Raw genomic sequence first — 19,024 nt, forward strand, 5'->3', positions numbered from 1 at the left:
ACACCCCCGGAACAGTTCGTTTTTTTTATGGTTCGGTTCTGCATCCCTAATGTTTATCCTCTGACTGACTCACAGAGGAAGGAAATCCGAAGTTTGCTGTTTGAGGGACTCAAAGAATTCACCTCACCTTCAGAACTGAAGAAGCCTCAACTCAAGCAAGTCCAGTTGCCTACAGCTGAAAATTTGTGCTGACTGCTTCATTCAAAAATCTATTGAGTCCCCCGAACAGTAAACTCCTAGGTTCTAGGGAAGCCTCTTGAATCTTCGAAATCTATCTCAAGCCAGTCCAGTTGCCTACAGCTAACCCCTGAAAATGACTATGAACTGGGTCAATGAGAACCTTCACAGACAGCCAGTCACAAAGACACAAGAAAGTATAATTATATCTAAAGTAACTGGTTGTTTTTTTTTCATATCTTAGCCTAAGATTGTCTGGATGAAGAACAGAATGATCATTGGTGAAGATCCCAAATACTTGATGCAGAACAACCAAGGTGTGCTGACCCTCAACATTCGTAAGCCAAGCACCTTTGATGGAGGCAAATACTCCTGCATGGCTGTCAACGACCTGGGCAAGGATGAAGTGGAGTGTAAGCTGGACGTCCGAGGTAAGAACACAGGCAAAGGTTGGGATGAAATGGCGGTAATGATTCTGCCAATAATTGAATTTGTCGAATTACACCAAGCCAAGGTACTTTGGTTTGGTTCTTATTATATATATACATACATATATCTATATATATACATACATATATATATACATACATACATATATATATATATATATACATATACACATATATACAGTATGTATATATATATATATATACACACATATATATATATATAAAAATATATATGTATATGTACACACATATTAATAAATATATATATATATATATATATATATATATATATATATATATACTTGCTCAGGAGGAGCCTATGTATGAGGCCAGCAATACACTAACCTCCCATTAACTTTGCATGGAAATGCACCTTATGCACACTCATCATCTGTCATGTTTTTTTTCCCACAGTTTACACAGAACAACAGGACAAGAAGTGAGAAGCCGAACAGCAAAGAATGTGAAATGAACCAAACAGTGGAATAACAGTGAATGTCACTATGTAGAGTTCACACTGTCAATAGTGAATCTAATAAAATGTAGCAATGCCTGACATTAACAATTGTTGGTTTCTAAGACATTTTATTTCTACATTTAATCATTTTCATTACCATTGATGAACATGTAACACACACACACACACAAACAAAAGCAAGCTGCTTCTAAAGCGGAGCAGGAACTGTATGTTTTGGCACATTGAATTTACACCTCCCTGGAGTAGTGTGCTCTCCTCCTGTGGATTGCAACTCCTATGCTGAACAACAGCGCCACTGCCAGCAGACCCACAGCCACCGCAAGAGCTGTGAGGACACCTGTGGGAGATGATAATCCTACTTAAGTAAATGTAAATACGATGACAGAATGACATCATTAGCCCCACAAACATAATCCTCATCACCTGTGCCTGACCATTTTACCCTGAACCCACACTCAGCCTCCCAGTCCTGTGGCACCACGTCCCGCACCAGCTCGTTGAACAAGGACAGAGGGCAGGGGCTCAGACCTTTACATCCTGGCAAATTATTGTTGTAGGCTTCCCTCCAGGAGTCGTTGCGGTAGTAAAGCTCCAGAGAATAGGATCTGGGGAATTATAAGGATGAAGACAATGAGTGGACGCAATTGTGTGGGCATTCTTGTTGAGAAGGTGAGTATTCCTCAAGATCAAATTGTCTTAATTCCTTAAAAACACATTGAAGTGTTGCAGAGGTCTGACTATATCAACATCGCAGACAACATAGCCAATGGAAAATAGCAGTCCTATGACACCTTGTGGCATTTGTGCTCTATCAAGCCATTTTCATGTAGTCATTAACGGGGACAAGAAATGAAATGATTATACAACATACTCCAGCGTTGATAAATGTGCTCTTGCAGTGCACGCAACGTTTTGGTAGATGTTATGTCAAAGGTCTGAGTAAAGTCGTGGATTTGTGAGAAGTGAAAACAGAAATGGTTTGGTGTAGTTTAACAGTTCAATGCCACATGTTACTGCCGTTAGCATTTCCCTCCCTCACAAGCAGAAAGGACCACCTTTTTGTGCAGCTCTGGTTTCTGATTGGACACATTGTTGTGTGATATTGGCGTAAAGTAGTATTGACAGGCCGCAGTGCAAGCTTTCATGACGGGGCCCATGTACACAACAGTTACTAATAATGAACACACATTGTTGAGACAAGCTCATTTGAATGCTCCTCAAATGAGTTGCAAAAAACCTCCAGCTCTGTTTTTTCTTCTAAAGCTCCTCTCCTCCCTGACTCCTATCATTTGATGCATACATTTTGAGTAAAGGCCTGTACGTACTCCTCAAGAACAGAGACGTGTTATTTTTAAAGTTAGTTCTGGCCTGGACATTTCATACTTAAATGCAGAACTCTTGGAAATTCCTCATAGGGAATAAAAACATTTCTGTATTAACCAAGCCCACTTCAAATTTCAAATTTATCACACAGTAGTTGATGGACACCACACCAGATGATGTGTCGAGAACAAGCTGCAATTACTCCCAAACGAGGGAAATATTGACGTCATTCTTTTCTCCCAGCCCTGGGAGAGAGAACACATTTCTCTGTTCTCGAGTATGTACAGGCCTTAACCCAACAGAAGAGTGACGTTAATCATTACCCATCATACTCCTGGTAGAACTCAAAGAGCTGACAGGCAGCGTAAGGTGGAAGAAGGCCATTGTAGACGTCCAGTGCTGCCTGGAGGGTGATGAGTGTCGAGTCGTGCTGGAGTGAGTAATAAAAGTCACTGCCGTAAGCAGCGGGGAGAGACAGTGTGTGAAGCAGTAGATTATAAATGTGTGTCCCAACACTGAGCTTACAGCGGAGTACATGATGAACTTGAGAGGGCTGCCTTGCTCTACGATCCGGGAGAAATTCCCCAGGATGGCGCTCAGTAGGACTCCTGGTCAATTAAAAACAGCGCAGGTGAAATTCTCCCGCACACCACCCCCACAACCCGGTCAGACTCACTGAGCATCTGAGCCTCGGCCAGCAGTCACAACATTAAATATACAGAGGGTTCGTCACAACAGTTCTTTAAATGTAACGTGATTCCCCACCTCCCGAGAGCCTGGCCTTCTCTTTCCTCTTGTGACTGACGATGCCGTACATGACCTCAAAGGAGGCTATTCCCTTCAAGGTGTCCAGAACATCTCGGGAGGCCCAGTGTGGGAGTGTCAAGTTATGCCTCCTCTGCACAAAACAAAACAATTTAAAACCACGTCATGCTAATAATCACATTATACAACATATGAATCACAACAGCCTGTATTTCATCGTTTCCGGTGTCCCACCTATTTTTAGCTGTGGTCTGAAGAGAACAGATGCTCATTTTACAAGTGTAAATAAGTGTATTCAGCCTGGCCTAGAATCCACCCAGCCCACTATGCTTCAGTCATCAGTCCAATATGTTGTCCTGTTCATGTCTGACTAGGTTTATAAAAACGCTGTTTCCACCCTCGCACTGCCTCCCCGTCCCTCTGTGCATGTGCTGGAGAAAGCGCTTTTCTTTGTGGCTGTTGATAGTATCAGTGCAGGTCTCAATTTTATTTGATCACAAAATGATTTGAAATCGATTCTTAATCTACACTGGCTATGCTAGACCAGTTATTCCCACTTTTACACAAGATGTATGTGTAAATGGTTTAGTACCATAAATAAAATGACACATAGCTGTCTTGAAAATGGCCGGTTTACCTCTTCAAAAGAGTATTAACTAACAGATATGGCAGTACAGATAATCTGAAACTTTATCTTAGGGCACAAATTTGTTCTTATCACACTTTATATTCTGGACTGGGTCACAGGGGGTTGTCTTCTTTAAAAGTTGAGTCCCTATTTTTATAAAATAGAGAGAAACACTGCTTCAGTATATGCCAATGATTTCCTGGACAATTAACCCCAAAATGACTACATAGATCTAACCACTGGGGTGTATGAGTGTACTCCTGGTGCTGGAGTAAACCTGAGTAAAAGGAGAGGGTTGCATCAGGCATGGCATCAAGTGTCAAATGAATGCCAATGAGGACAGTGTGACAAGTAAAAGTTATTCTCCTTTGACCGTCTTGTTGTGCGACTACCTAAAGCTTTCGTCAAGCACACGGAACGTAGCCGCTACACAAACAGTCACGGTGTGCGATATTTGTTTACCTGACAGGTAAGTGTGTCATAGACCCGCCATATTTTTTTACCAATCAGTTTAGAGACGGGGTAGCCTGTGTGGTTGGAGAGTCTCTGCACAAAGACCTGAGAGTGGTGGAGGAAAAAGAAGAATTATATCATCATGTTAATCAAACGTGTCTGTGGTTGTTTTTGCAGATGCTCAAATGAGATATCTCCCACTGAACGTGAAGGATGATGAATTAAATTCCACACATTGAGCTGCATCATTTCATATGAAATTAAAGTTTACTAGGCTATGATCAGAGGCAATGATTAATTGCACCATGTTGGTTCTTTGCAAATGTGCAGGTGCTGTGTCGCCAGCAGAGGGCGGTAACATTCACTCCAAAAGACTACATCCTGATCTCAAACCACACCTTCAGAGGCAGCACATGGGACTCTGTTTAATTAAAACATTTTAATTGTAATTCCTAATCTAATTCAACCTAACTGTTAATTAGTGTCTGCGAATGTGAGAGAAATTGCACCGTGCAGCTTCTTGTCGGCACTGGAGTCGCCGTGCCTGAGAAAAAGTGACTGAGAGGACACGATGTCTACGGCATAACAGACACATCCACTGAAGGTGCCGAGAACACTGGCACCAGCAGCTGTAAGTGTATACTGTATTTAACTGTTTTATGCACACTTATATCTCAAAGTGTCAGTTACATGAAGGCATTGATATGCAGAGGAGATGTAGCTGAGGTGAGGAAAAGGATTATTCACAGCTCCTTTCGAAAAACATAATCCTGAAACTACACAGACAAGGTTTCAGTGGCGAACACATGACTCATGGGAAAGTTTGACACAAACAGCGCTGCGAGTACAGCCTTTACGTCACTGAACAGATGCTCAGTGGTTACAGTGTATTTGTCTGTGCTCTTACCTGGTGAGTCCTCAGAAACCTCTGGTACAGCTCGCTATTAAAGGTGTCTGTCATCAACGCTCTGAACTTAGGACAGTCTTTGCCTGGAGACTTCAACAGCTTGAGAAAGTAAAAAAGAAAACGCAAAGCAGCATGGGAAATAGTTTACTGCGGGTACTGCAGCTCTTCTGGGCACAATTATATGTTCGTTTCACACTTTAAAACAGTATTTCAGTGTACTGACTTCAGGTGTGAGGTGGAAACGTGGTGAGAGACTCAAGTGAACTTGAATAGGTTACTCTTTATCTGTTTAAAATAATATTATGATAGTCCATCAGAGGACATTTGGCCTTGGATGGCCTTTGAATGCCCTCTAGGCCCATCAAAAAAAAAGAAGAAAAAAAGACAGTGATGTTATGTTGTATTGCTGTGAAAATGGAGGATAGGATAGTCACAACATCACAGCATCTAAAAAATCAGTGTGTGTGGAAGTATTCACAGTTGCACACCATAAATGCATCATAAATCACAAACATGTGGACCTGACGCCTTCCTCCCAATGTCCAAAAACATGCAGAGGTTGATTGGACACTCCAGAATGAACGTGAGAGTGAATGTTTTGTTTGTCTCCGTGATGGACTGGGGGACCTGTCCAGGCTCCAGCCCCCCCCCATGACCCTGAACCTAGAGGATAAAGCAGCGGACAGTCAGTAAGAGTGAGTGAGCAGCCCACCTTGTCCTGAGCCCGGGGGACAGTGTGCACTGGAACAGGCCGCCACAGCAACTGGGGCACGATGGGTGGTGGCCGTCTGGTCGGGGGAAACAATCCAGCGAGACAGGCCTGAGCGCTCATCAAAGTGCGGTCGTAGTCGGTGCTCCGCACATACAACTGTGAGTTGGTGTTGAGGGAACATGGTATTAGAAGGCATCTATGTGCTGGGATCACATGACGAAGGTTGCATGCTCATAACTCTGTTTTTATTCAATAATGATGCAAAACACACTAGGGTTATGATTAGTGTATCATGACTGAGGATTTCCCTGAGCGGGAGGGGGTCAGGAAAGGTCCACATGGATGAGAGGGAAGGGGGGAAATCATACATCTTGTTGTGATCTCGTCTGACATCAGGCTTTGCTCCTCTGTCATCCCGTGTCAGGTATTTGTACACATTAAATCATGCTGATGAGGTAAGAAGAAGGCATCATTTCTATCTCCTGCCATGGCCTCACAAGTTGATTGAGACTTGAGCTACAAATTGGCAATGACGTGTACGGTAATTACATGTTATTTAAGAGAGAGCGAGAGAGAGAGGGGGGGGAGAGAGAGAGAGAGAGAGGGCTGAAAAAAGGGGGGTGGGGCGAGGAAGAAAGTGAAAGAAAAAAGTTGAATATTGAGTGAAAAAATGCAGAAAAATTAAGAGAAACCATATCTCATATCTACGTAATGACGTCAGCTGCAGCTCAGAGGCAGAAACACGCGTCTGCATGTTAGAATGCATTGACAGTGTTATCACCAACATGAGTCATGCTCTTTAACCTATAGTGATTACAGACATTAGTGGCCACACATGAGCTCGGTTGGAGCTCACATATTAGAGCGAGGGCAAACATGATGAAAACAGCATTAGGTGACAGTAAACGCTCACAGGGGACTTCAGTGCACTGTGTTTATCACCTCTTTGTTGTTGTAGTCCTCACTGAGAAAGTTCCCATATCGCCTCCTCAGAAACCTGCCCAGCTCAAACTGTTGTTTCATGCCCAGCTGAAAGGAAAGGTGCCGTTGTTCATTTGTTTTCTGTTAAGTCTGTGGCAGATTTAGGTCACGCAAAGAATCTGTCAAGTTTTCCAAAAATACAGCGGCGTTTCAGGAAATGTCGTCAACCACTGCCACATCAAAACCAGAGAAGAAGACAATGAGCATGTGCATACGGCACAAGTGCGCTGTGTACAAACTTTATTTTTATATTCTAAGACAACGATGGAGAAAATGAGTGATGGCGACTGCAAGTGCAAGATAGAGGTGGGACTATGGCCTCATTGATTTCCCAAAGTAGCATATTGGTTGTTATAGCATTTTTGTGTGGTTAAAATGCATTAAAAGAAACTTTAGCAGATTCACCTCGACTTTTCCGTGTGGACCGGCCCTTAGGGTCACATTAAACACATTTACTTTAATGTGCTAGGTCTGTTTTTTGAAGAGCAGTTGTATGAGGTACTGACACATAATCAAAGTCATTTTGGGAGCGACAGAGGCTCGCTCACTGAAAACATGGCTGCCAGCAGATACATCGATTTTAGTAAGTGAACCAAAGACTTACCTCGCTTACGTCAGTCATATGTTCACTACTTCATTGTGTGTGAATGAAAACTGAAGTTTGGAAACCAAATTCCAGAGAAAAAATCTAAAGTTTTTTGCTTGTGGCAACACAGGAAGTGCTATTCCACCACATTAAGTAGGTAAGCAAACATATTCTCAAGATACTATAGACCAGGCCTATTCAACTAACGGCCCTTCTTCATTTTCCTAAATGAAGCTGACTTTATGATTAAACTCACCTATGAGCTTTTTAAGAAGAGCAACCGAGTCTCAACGGCTCTCATCTGATTTGGGTCCGTCTGTACGTCACGTCACGCATGCAACATGGTGCTGCGCTGTGATTGGCTGCAACACGAGTCACTCACGCTGCTCTTCACGCTGCTCTGGGCCAGACAGGTCAGAGACGCTCACGTTACTGCATTGTGGTTTCGCCGAGTTAAAGCAACACAAAGTTGACTTAGAAGACCATCAGTTCCGGAGCGAATGGACAGAGAAATATTTCTTTACTTCTTTACCAGAAAGTACAAGCACCAAACTGGGGTGTTTAATGTGCAACGACTGCATTTCTGTGCTAAAAGAGTGCATTAACTTAAAGAGGCACTATGTCTCAGTCAGATCGTGGCTCGTTTTGTGCCAGTTTTCCAGAGGCCAGGGAAGAGCGGGGGAGGAAGGTCCAGGCAAGGGTGTAGGTTTGGTTACAAGACTGGTGAGGACAGCTGTGTCTGTTCAGTGTCAGAACAGCACATCACCTGCACGCTCACTCTCCTGCTCTGTGACTCGCAGCGATGTTTCTGCTTGGGTGTGATTTGTTCACTGATGCCCCGTCTCTGTCCATACGCAAACCTACAGGGACTTCTTTTTTAAAAAAAAATCACTTTCAAAACAAAATGTCTGTATTTAACTTTTGCTCCTCTCTTGAATGTCCAAGAGAGGAGCTTTTTCCCTAGTGTCCCCACCGTCCATGTCTCAGGCTGGTTCTGGATGTCAGTGGCGTGCCAGAGGTCAGTGCTGACAATTAGTCAGTACCTGATACAAAACTTGCATTATCCCTATAAAACGTTTATATAAAAGTTTTTATTTCGACTTAAAAGCTTGTGGAAACATTCATTGTATCATTTCGCTCATGTAAGTAAAATGTATTTCTTATTTTAAATATGTACTTCAGCATCCCACAGGCCAGGTCAAGAGAAGCTGACATCGGTTAAATCTATTGATGGATTAAACAAATTAAACACAAAACACCATATTTTTGTTGTTTTGTTAACCAAATCTCACACCTTAATCATTTATACAGAAATAAGGTTCTGGCTCATTAGAACCAGGCTTTGGTCTCTTTGAGGACTAGTGGTTTGTAAAAAGCTGTTGTTTATAACAGAAAAGGAGTAACAGAAAATGAACACACACACACACACATGCACAGGCTCACACACCTATCCTTTTCAATCAACTTTTATTCATTCATTAGGACCAGTTTTTGGTCTCTATGAGGACTACTGGTCTTGACAAGATCAGTAATTGTGCCAGAAAAGGTCTGAAAGGAGTAACGAATACAAGACACACACACACACACACACACACAGTACCTCAGTCAACTGTCCGAACCCCTGGGCCCACACTCCCTCTCCATGAGGATCTCTGGGATAAGACTCAATGGGCGATCGATCACCATGTCGGAACACCTTCAGATTTAAAACACATTAGACTAAAGTCATTGCGATGAACATGTAATGTGCTTTTAAAATTAGAATCAAATGTAATAAAGTTAATGTCTAAAAGGAACCACAGGTAAGACAAAAATCACTGACTCCATCCTATTGTAAATCGTAATACAAATCCGTATTAAATGACACATTCAGGGACAACACATAAGGAAACGGTGAAAAGGTGTCTGAAAAGCTGAAAATGACTGTTTTCACTCGTGTGATTGTCACGCAAAAAACCCTCAATCATTGTTATCATCCAGTCGCTGAACTACAGTGTGAGAGAAAATATGCCGAGCTGCGGTGTCTGGCAGAGATATGCTTGACACCGCAGGAGCTGAGATCATAAGGCTGCCTTTAAGTGACAAGATGGGCCTTTGTTCACATAAACATGGACAAATACACAGTGATCTGCAGCAATGTTCAGCACAATCACACCATATGGTGTGATCCAAAGTAGCTTGTACACATAAGATTACACTGAACAAATACATCCTGTCAGGTATATTACATAACACCTACTGGGTTTATTATCAGTTAGTTTGTTAGGGTTAAATCGGGGAAACTTACGGCGACAACAAACTTCAGCACCCGACACTCAGAGCAGACGCAACAGAGAAGGAACAAGAAGAGCAAACTTTCCTGGAACTTCCACATCTTTTTAAGCTGTTGTTCCTCTGGTGAAGGGAAGGAAGCCATGTCAAGAATGATAAACATGATATGATGTCAACTTTACAGCGGTGTTTCCCACTCTATTAACAGACAGAACTATTGCTACCCAGTTTACAACATAAACCGTTTACCAGAGCAATTTACTGTACAGGATAGTTCTCGCTCTTTACTCCTGTTTCTGTAACACCTTTTCGAGAGATGATAAATGAATCGCAGCTCTCATTTATTTATGCGTTATTTAATCAAGTAAATGGCGAGAAAAACGTCCAGTGACCCATATGTGGGTCCTGACCCAGTCTCAGAAAATGATTTTTATAATGATATTTTAAAATAATAAAAATGTCTGTTGATGTTGAAAAAGTTGTTTTGTCTTTTAGAGGAAAAATAAAATGTTTCATCCATTATTTCAATGCACTTTCCATAGTAGGGTCAGTGTCGTGTCTCATAAATATAAATAAACATGTGTACTTACCCCGGGATACTTGTTCTTATTTAATGTTTTAGCAGACTGCTGTGCATCCCAAATCTCCACTCATAGCCACACTCATGTTAAGTTAATGCTCCAGTGAAGAGGCTGAGCTTTTATAGCCCTCCTGTCTGACCTCGTCTCTCTCTCTTTTAGTCTCTCTCTCTCTCTCTCTTTCTCTCTCCCTCCCTCCCTCCCTTCCTCCCCAGGGATATATGGGGACTGCATTTCAAATCACTCACTCCTTGCTGTGCAGTGACATGACAGCACACCCTGGCTATGCATACTTGAGTCATCTTTTACACCTGAGGATAAAATAATCCACATCCAAAGGCACACGCCTCTGTAAATATCCTCAAGCTTTTCGATGGACAATATTATGTCAAAGAAAATGGTTAGGTTAGGACACGCCCACCTGGCTTCTCACAACGGTGTACAAACACACTCTCACTTACACACTGGCCAAGGGCAACAAACACTCATTATAACTTGCCATGTCATCTGTTGTGGGTTTAACTCTGAAATGACAGTGCCTGTGGTGATTTCCCTGACTAGACACACGTGTAACTATGTGTTGGGATCAAAGCAGCTTTATGGGACACAATGGGATTAGTGAGTGTGACGATTTAGCATTAGCATCATATTTGATATAGCCTATGTGGGAGAGGATCTATTGTACAGTCAGTGTAACATGACTCTTCTGTGTTCTATGTCACCAGAAGTTGCTGCCTTGGTTACCCTACTGAACACACAGCGGAGCCATTTGAACTTAATGTGATCTCATTATAAAATAACACAACACAAAGAAATCATAACATTTTGCGTTGTAGTTAGCTAAATCTTATTAATCTGCACCTGTACCTTTACCGCTGCAGCAAAAATGATTGAAAGCCAAAGATTGAGTGGCATGGCCCTTTATTACAGGACCATGCCACTGAACAAACGGCACAGATGAAAACACAAATATGTTTACGAGCTTGAACATTCCAACAGAACATCATGAAAACAAATCACACGCCATGTGCGCCCTCTGCCCAGAAACACGAGGAGTCCGTCAGTGTCCTTCAAATTCTCTTTTCCCCCCTAATTACCACAAAGCACCTATTCCTCCATCTCACCTGGGTTCACAGCATCATGCCAGCTCATACATCACACATGCTTGATTGGACATGAGAACACTGCATGCTCCTGCACATTACCCACATGAACAGTGGAGGTAATGCTCATGTACCAGGAAGTCACAAAAACTTTGAAAATAAGAAAATTGTCTCTGGAATTATATGAAAAGGAAAATCAAATCAAATAATTCAGCGACAGCTACAGAGCACATATTTTTACTGCTCTCATGATCGTAATTTAATCTGATCTACGTGCAGTATTTACATCTACGTACATATCTCACAGAACGACAACAGACCATGTTAAACAACTGTAGTCATGGCGACCTACTACTTACAGTTCTGTTCACAGTGTATACATGTCATCACAAGAGCAACTGTGTGTACAACTTTCAAGACCATGTAACACCTGCTGTTATGTGTGCTAGCTACAACAGCCATTTTCAAGAAAGATGTTTCCTGTTTCCTGTAAGTGTTTAATGCGCGTGAAGCATATATGAAGCAGTGTTGTGCTAGTTACTGAAAAATAGTAACTAGTTACAGTTACTAGTCACTTTGTAAAAAAAAGTAACTTAAACCAAAAAGTAATGTGTTACTGTAAAACGTGTTTCCAATGCTCTCATTAAATAAAGGTTGATTGATTGAGTTCCCCTCGAACCATCATTTCAGTTCTGAATACTACAAACTATCAAGAGGCGTGGTAAACAATGACGGTTGTCCTAGCAACATGTATGTTTTGCTTGCATGCAAGTTCCATTTGATTATTATCATTATTATTATTAGTAGTAGTATTATCATTAATATTATTACCTGTGCACGACACCATGTTGATGATCTGTCTGAAAGCAAGGTCCTCCACTGTGGAGATGGGTCGCATGTTTTCCACTACACATCTGAGGGTAAACCATGGGAGTCTTGGAATAATAGCCTGATATTGCTAAAAGAGATCCAAATAAAGAATTAAACTTACCGTGCTATTGTTTTATCAAGTTGTGCCCGGCTATGGGTCCGTCTTTCGAACTCCAACCGCTGCTGCTTGGGTGGAGTGGGCGTGTGCTCGCTGCTGTGACTCTCGGTCTCGGATGCTGCGTTAGCTACCTTAGCTGCTAACTTTGTCGAAGCATGTCCGCTTCTCCAGGTGCTTCAGCAGATTGTTGTTGCTGTTCTCCGCCGTAGAAAGTATTTTTTGAACCGGGACACAGTCTACAAGTTACCGAAATGTTGTTTTTCCCTCTGCTCTCCAGTTGAAAATGATGTGAATACCTCCACGAGGACGAGGAGAAACTTCGCTTCCCCTTCTCGCTCGCCATCATACAGACCTGTCCAGTCCTCTTCATGGCGCGTGTTTGATTACGTGTGGGCCGCTAGAGGGCGACAAGTGCTTTGTTTTTCAATTCAATTCAATTCAACTTTATTGATCGCTAAAATGTTATGGGAACTGTGTGCCGTTGTAAAACCTCCCCAAAAGGAACGGAGTAACGCAGCGTTTGGTAACGGAAACGGAGTTACTGAATTAAAAAAAACGTGTTACATTATTAGTTAGTGAATAAAGTAACGGCGTTACTTATAACACGTTACTACCCAACACTGAGTAAGTGTAGGTACATCAGTCTCATTATTTTTAAATATGGATACAATTTATCCTTATTTAAAAATATGGTAAAACAATATTTTATTTTAGTAAATATTAGTAAAAATTTTAGTAAAATATTAGTAAAATAATAGCATAATTATTAAATATATAAAATTTTCTCCTTTGTTTTACATTTACAGAAGGATAATTTTACAAAACATACAATTTCTTGAGAAATATAAGTGCAATTTCAACAATATCATGCCTAAATTTACTATTTACACAGCACAATGGATCTATAAAGGCACAAACATCTAGTCACAGGTATCTGGAGCATTTGACATTACGTTTAGATTAGTGTGAAATTTTAACAAATTCTTCCTGTGGGCCGACTGGACCCTCTGGCGGGCCGGTTCTGGCCCCCAGGCCGCATGTTTGACACCCCTGCTTTAGGGGCTCAGTATTACAGTCCCTCTGTAATATTACGATCTCATCCTTGCATGGTTTCTTGTCACACTCTTGTTCATCCTCAGCAGTTGGCAAAGGCTCTGACAACACTTCCTTTTCCCCTCCTCACACTCTCTTCTTCTAGATTCTCATGTGCTGCTCACACCTCTCCATGTCTTCCTCTCTTTCCCTTTTCTTGGTGGCTGGAGTGTGTGAGAAGACGGAGGCAACCCAGTCTGGGAACAATGATTATGTATACAGCATATATCATTTCTTTTTTAATATTATCACGTTTATTGAATCAAGGCACCTGTACCGGAAATAGCACAGCTGCTAAACGACATCAGCACTTTTAAGGCAGGTAACATAAAAACAATGACACAAACAACTCACAAACAACACTTAAGAAATAGAGACAATCTAATAAACAACTGTAAACAATTCAGACTAAAAACAAACCTTCCTCCAATGTAATAATTTTCATTCCTGTTGTGACTTTTTACTTCACCCCACAGAGTGAGAGTGAAATATTGTTTTTAATGGCTCTGTGTGTCTGTTTGTTTGTGTTTCCGCACTTGCGCTTGCCAATATGACCAGCGGAGGCCGCCAGAGACTTGTTGCGTGAATGGGGGGGAAGTCTACCATCTCTGATTGCCTTGTTTATTCATCTTGAGACTTTTTCTTTCATGTTGTGACAAGTTGATTTTTTAAAGACTAATTTCTAAATTAAACATATTTATTTGTATGTGTGTTTTTATTTGATTTATTTTGGTTTGAACCAGCTTTGCAGGCACTGTGGGATAGTAGTGGAAGATGGAAAATGTTGACACATTAAATAAACTGCTTGTTTTAAATGTAACAGAGGGCAAGTATGGAAGACAATAGAGTAGAACCTGAAATAAAGCTTTGAAGCACCTTAAAATACTCTTCATCTGCTTTACTCTGTCTCACACACACCGCTTGGCACAGCTATTCTTCTTAGGACTCTGCATTGACTTTCATTCATTTGGACAGCTTAAACAAAGTGCTATTCCTTACCTTAGCCTAACCATGAGGTTCTGCCTCATTAGAACCAGGTCCAGGTGTTTGGCCCTAAAGAGGTAACACATACATGTACACACTGTACACGTGATTTGATACTTCCTGCATAAATGCATTAGTGAGTCCACCTGTGCTGCACCACAGAACTACAAAACATGTACGTGATGAAGGTCAGAGTGAAAGACATGTTTCAACATGAGGCAAACACACACACACACACACACTGTCCTTCTTTTTCCTCTCCTCCAAGTGGCTGTAGTTTTTCTTTTTTTTGTCTTTGTCGAAATAATTGCTGTGATTTTCAAGACCATTGTCATGGCAACACAGAGGTTGATGTATGTTGACAGAATCTGTTGCAGGGCGACTGATTTACCAGAAGTGATGCTTGTGTACGTGCAAGCTAATGTGTGTGTGTGTGTGTGTGAGAGAGAGAGAGAGAGAGAGAGAGAGAGAGAGAGAGAGAGAGAGGGAGAAACTGATGATGTAGTAGGGTTCAGGGTGGAGGTGGAGGGGTTGCTTTGATCCATGTGATGACTAGAGATGAACAGTATGGGACATCTCTGCTTGATAGAACAAGGCCCCGAGATCAGGAATTGAACAGTTATGGGTGTATTCTGAGCAGAGGAGAGAGGAAGGTGAGAAGGAGGAGGGTGGGGGGAGGGAGGGGGTACTATTTTAGTCTGGCCGTTGTCATGGAAACTGCAGCCTCACTACAAATGGAGACATCCAGAACACATGGATCGTCAAACAAATGGCGTGCGTAGGGCCCAGCATGAAGCTACGTAATGGCTATGTGACACTGCGCCATCTGAGTCGGGACCCACGTACCCACACCCACACACACATGCGCGCACACCTCCAGCCACATAACTGTGGCGTCTTCTTCATCACAGAGACGGAATACCAATAGGATGGTTGCTTTTTGGTGGATGGAGGAGGGGGACAGTTACTTCAGAAGTCAAGTGACAGGCAATGTCCATTCAGGCAGTGAGTCACAGCCACTTGCTCTCTGTCTTTTAATTAACAGTCTTTTCCATGCTTTCTCCTCTCCTCCTCTCCTCCTCTCGGCCTGTCTTTTATCCTTCCCCCCTCTGCCTCCTCCATCTTTCTCTCTCCCTCTTTCCCGTGCTCTGAAGGATGGAGGTATTCCCACATTTCTCCGTTGCTATAGCAACACCGCGGGGAGAACAGGAAAGAGACGAAGCAGGCAGGGAGGAGGAAGATGGAGACAGGGTGGTGGTGGGGACAGAGAGAGAGAGAGAGAGAGAGAGGGAGACGGGGGTAGGGGTGTGGAAGCAGCCTAAGATGAGAGGATGTGTGAACAATGCTAATGCTAATGGTGGCAGCAACAGCAGCGGCCTAGCAGCGGCAAAGTATGGGTGAATTCCCCACTCATGGCATCAGCTTGGCATAGACTTACATGTCACATACACATTTGCATGATTACCAGTGGGAATCTGTTTGCCGCGTATTGTGCTTCGACGTCTTCTTCGCTCCATCTTTGCTCAGCTGTTCCCTGTGACATTGACCAGCTCTGCAAAACCTGCATCCAATTACAGCCCGAGCCTCACGGAGGAGTAAAAGAAACAAACTACATCTCTCCGAAAGAAGGCAATATGGGGCTGAGCCACTGCCCGCTGATTTTCTAATGATCTACTGATCAGTACAAACCAATGCAGGTCAAATGATCAAACGGATGTATCTATGTGAACACAGAGGCCTCAGGACGACCAGCGCTATTTCATATTGATGTCATCATTCCCTTCAATCAGGAAGTAGCCCAATTGCATTATGTCTTCATATATCATAAGGCGCCGGAAGAAAGCGGTGTTGCATCAATTTCCCAATGCGTAAAGATGTGTAGAAGAAGCAAAAGCCCAAGCGGCTTGCAGAACAGACGTGTGCTCACTCCTCCTCTTCCCTCAGTAGACGTGTTGGACACGTTCTACAAAACTCCACTGATGCAAATGAGCTCAAACTGAAATATACACATATTGCTTCTTCTTCTTTTTTTTTCCCACACCATCTTACTCCATGTGTAAGCTGGTGGGTACTCGGAGTAGTCTGCTGCATGTCAACTGTCTCACTCTCTCCTCCACTTAATCAATAACTCATCTCCAGACATCAATATTGTTATCCCCCCGTGGGACGAAAATGCCCTTCTTTAGGGCAAAAAGGAGAATAAGCAAGAGAGAAGAAAGGGAAAAATAGAGATGAGCAAGGAATTGCCATGCATATTTTTCTTTCTTGCTCACTGTCCATTCATATCCATATCATCTGAGAAGATAACTGTTGCATAAAAAGTGTATTATGGAAAAACAAAGGTGATTAGAATAATGGGAGTATCAGAAGCTTCCTGTCTGCCCCCCCATTTCATCTATATACACCATACAGACAAAAAATCCAATTATCAAAACACCGTGCTTAAATTTTTAAATATTTAGAAAAAAACACAGGTAATTGAATGGTGCACAATAGTCAAAAAAGGAATATATATATAGAGAGAGTATATACTCTATATATACTCCTTTATAGAGTGTATAAAGGACAGAAAATGATACAATTTCTTGTTCTATCAATGCAAAACGTGTGTGATGCTACACCCAGCAGCTTATTCACTCATACAGCTTTGACAGCTTCTCATTAAAAATATCATTTTATGAGTGATTTTACAGCATTTTTACTTTAAAATGGTTTAATGAAACTATTTGTAGCCCTTTGCTTGCTTCATTTATGCTAGAAAAGAGGATGAAGTGTTGGAAGACGATGATGAGGCTGCTACTTATCATCCAATGTCATGTGGTCAAGCTCACTCATTGTGTTTGATCCATCCTATATTCTATCCACTTCTATACAGTATATAAGTGTATGCCAACATATTATTTTTTAATTTAATGGTTTATTGATGTGAGATATTATTTAATGTTTGCATATTGTCTGCCAATTCATGTTTATAATAAATGTTTTCCATGATAAAACCTACATGATGGTAAATTTGAAGAACTCCTGCATGCATTCAATTTCCTCAAAAATGGTGTGTAGTTACTGCAACTTAAGTGAGTATAAAAGTGTACTATAATAATGAATGAATGAATGAAAGTACAATTACATTTACACATGAGACTAAGAAAATGGGCCCTTAATAAAATAAAGAAGAAGTCTCAGGGTTGCCTGCTCCCAACCGCAGGAATCAGCTGGAGTGCACCACACAGTCCCAGCATTTCAAAATAAAAGTATGCAAATTAGACAGTAACAGTACATCTTTTGAGTTTTAGTTTCAGAACTATGATTTTAAGTTATGTATGATTTCTGTTCTCCGCTGGGTGACACGTTGCGTCACTTTTTCCGTGGTCGGGTGCTCACCATCACCGTCAGTTTGCATCCACAGCGTGCTGTTTCGCCGCCATGTGTTATCGGAGCTGCTTTTGTTGCCAGCAGATTTCCCAAAGTGCTTGAGGTGAGTGCGCAGTAAGTAAATATGACTGGAGAATCGTCGGAGCAAGTGAAAGTTGCTACATAATTCATGGTTCCATTAAAAGCCAGAAGTGCCACAACATTAACCAAGTAACATAATAACCCCCCCCCCCATCAGCAGTTATGGTAAATCAATACTCATGTTAGTGTAATAATCTAATATAAACAGCTCAGTGCCTGTTTGTGTGGGAGTGAAGTCACTGAGGAACAACACAGCCTCCTCCAGTGATTAGATGGAACGCTATATTCATAAGCAAGTAATTACTGCAAGTCTAAGCTTCCAGTTACAAGCTTGATCAATTGCATAAAGGTGTGGTCAGGTGGGGTCCTCTGCTGCTACAGAGCTCCGGACGCCACGTGACTGGGGTTCCTCTGAGCCCCCGCGTTCACCGCTCAACGGTATATCGCAACACTAGGCCCGAGTGACTATATCTGATCCTGTAAAGGCCTTTGTACACCGGACGTGTTGCTAATGTATGGGACCAAAGCGCCGGTGATTTGGATGCAAATTACGACGCACCCTCCCGTGCACATCAAGCACAAGAAACAAATCGCATCGCGGTCTGTCTGCGACCAGAGCAGGCTTCTCTCTCTCCCACACACACACACACACACACACACACACACTGCAGCTGCAGCAGCCGGTCAGAATGAACGTTGGTGAAAAGCCTTTTGAAGCTTGATTCACACACACCGCCATTCCACTGAAGCTCGACTGCAAATCCAAGTCCAGCGATCCGATGCCAGGTGAAATGTTTGGACTGTACATCATCATCGGCAACACGAGTTCCAGTTGGTTAGTGGATTTGTTGGAAAGTCGTTCGGGGGGAAAATCGACCACGATCTGAAAGAAATAACAGTCGCAAGGCGGCCAAGTATATAACCATGTATGTACATGGTTGTTTGAGTTGTCTTTCTATCATCTTGAACCACTTTGGGGGTCACGTGGTGGAGAAAAGGCTTGCACTGTTGCCTCACAGCAAGAGTATCATCAAGAGTGTTGGATTTTGGATTGACCAAGGGCCTTTCTGTGTTCTCCCCATGTGTGTTTGGGTTT

The 19,024-nt window shown here is 42.2% G+C and overlaps 2 protein-coding genes across 4 annotated transcripts in view; one reads left to right on the forward strand and one right to left on the reverse strand.

Annotated features, from left to right (window-relative positions):
• The window catches only part of mybpc2b (myosin binding protein Cb), a 27,763-nt gene extending 26,572 nt beyond the window's left edge, over positions 1 to 1,191 (forward strand). For all 3 annotated transcript variants that reach the window (XM_044014743.1, XM_044014744.1, XM_044014745.1), the window contains 2 exons: positions 422 to 608; positions 1,041 to 1,191. In XM_044014743.1, coding sequence (XP_043870678.1) covers positions 422 to 608; positions 1,041 to 1,069 — 216 coding nt within the window. In that variant the 3' untranslated portion in view covers positions 1,070 to 1,191. The remainder of the gene's footprint in view (positions 1 to 421; positions 609 to 1,040) is intronic.
• On the reverse strand, positions 1,185 to 12,271 carry LOC122759715 (testicular acid phosphatase homolog). Its single transcript, XM_044014749.1, has 12 exons — positions 12,243 to 12,271; positions 9,747 to 9,853; positions 9,060 to 9,155; positions 6,835 to 6,921; positions 5,893 to 6,048; positions 5,181 to 5,279; positions 4,283 to 4,378; positions 3,193 to 3,325; positions 2,953 to 3,035; positions 2,751 to 2,857; positions 1,528 to 1,709; positions 1,185 to 1,441 (listed from the first exon to the last, which is right to left on the reverse strand). Exons 1-12 carry the CDS (start codon positions 12,256 to 12,258, stop codon positions 1,332 to 1,334), a joined length of 1,272 nt encoding a protein of 423 aa, XP_043870684.1. The 5' UTR covers positions 12,259 to 12,271; the 3' UTR covers positions 1,185 to 1,331.
• Positions 12,272 to 19,024: the final 6,753 nt, after the last annotated feature.

This window comes from Solea senegalensis, linkage group LG18 (assembly GCF_019176455.1).
Source record: "Solea senegalensis isolate Sse05_10M linkage group LG18, IFAPA_SoseM_1, whole genome shotgun sequence".
NCBI classification, from domain to species: Eukaryota; Metazoa; Chordata; class Actinopteri; order Pleuronectiformes; family Soleidae; genus Solea; species Solea senegalensis.

Coding starts and splice junctions, on each gene's coding strand:
- LOC122759715 (XM_044014749.1), bottom strand. Junction 9,156..9,746: donor TGCTGAAGTTTGTTGTCGCC/GTAAGTTTCCCC, acceptor TTAAATCTGAAG/GTGTTCCGACATGGTGATCG. Junction 1,710..2,750: donor TTCTACCAGGAGTATGATGG/GTAATGATTAAC, acceptor ATAATTCCCCAG/ATCCTATTCTCTGGAGCTTT.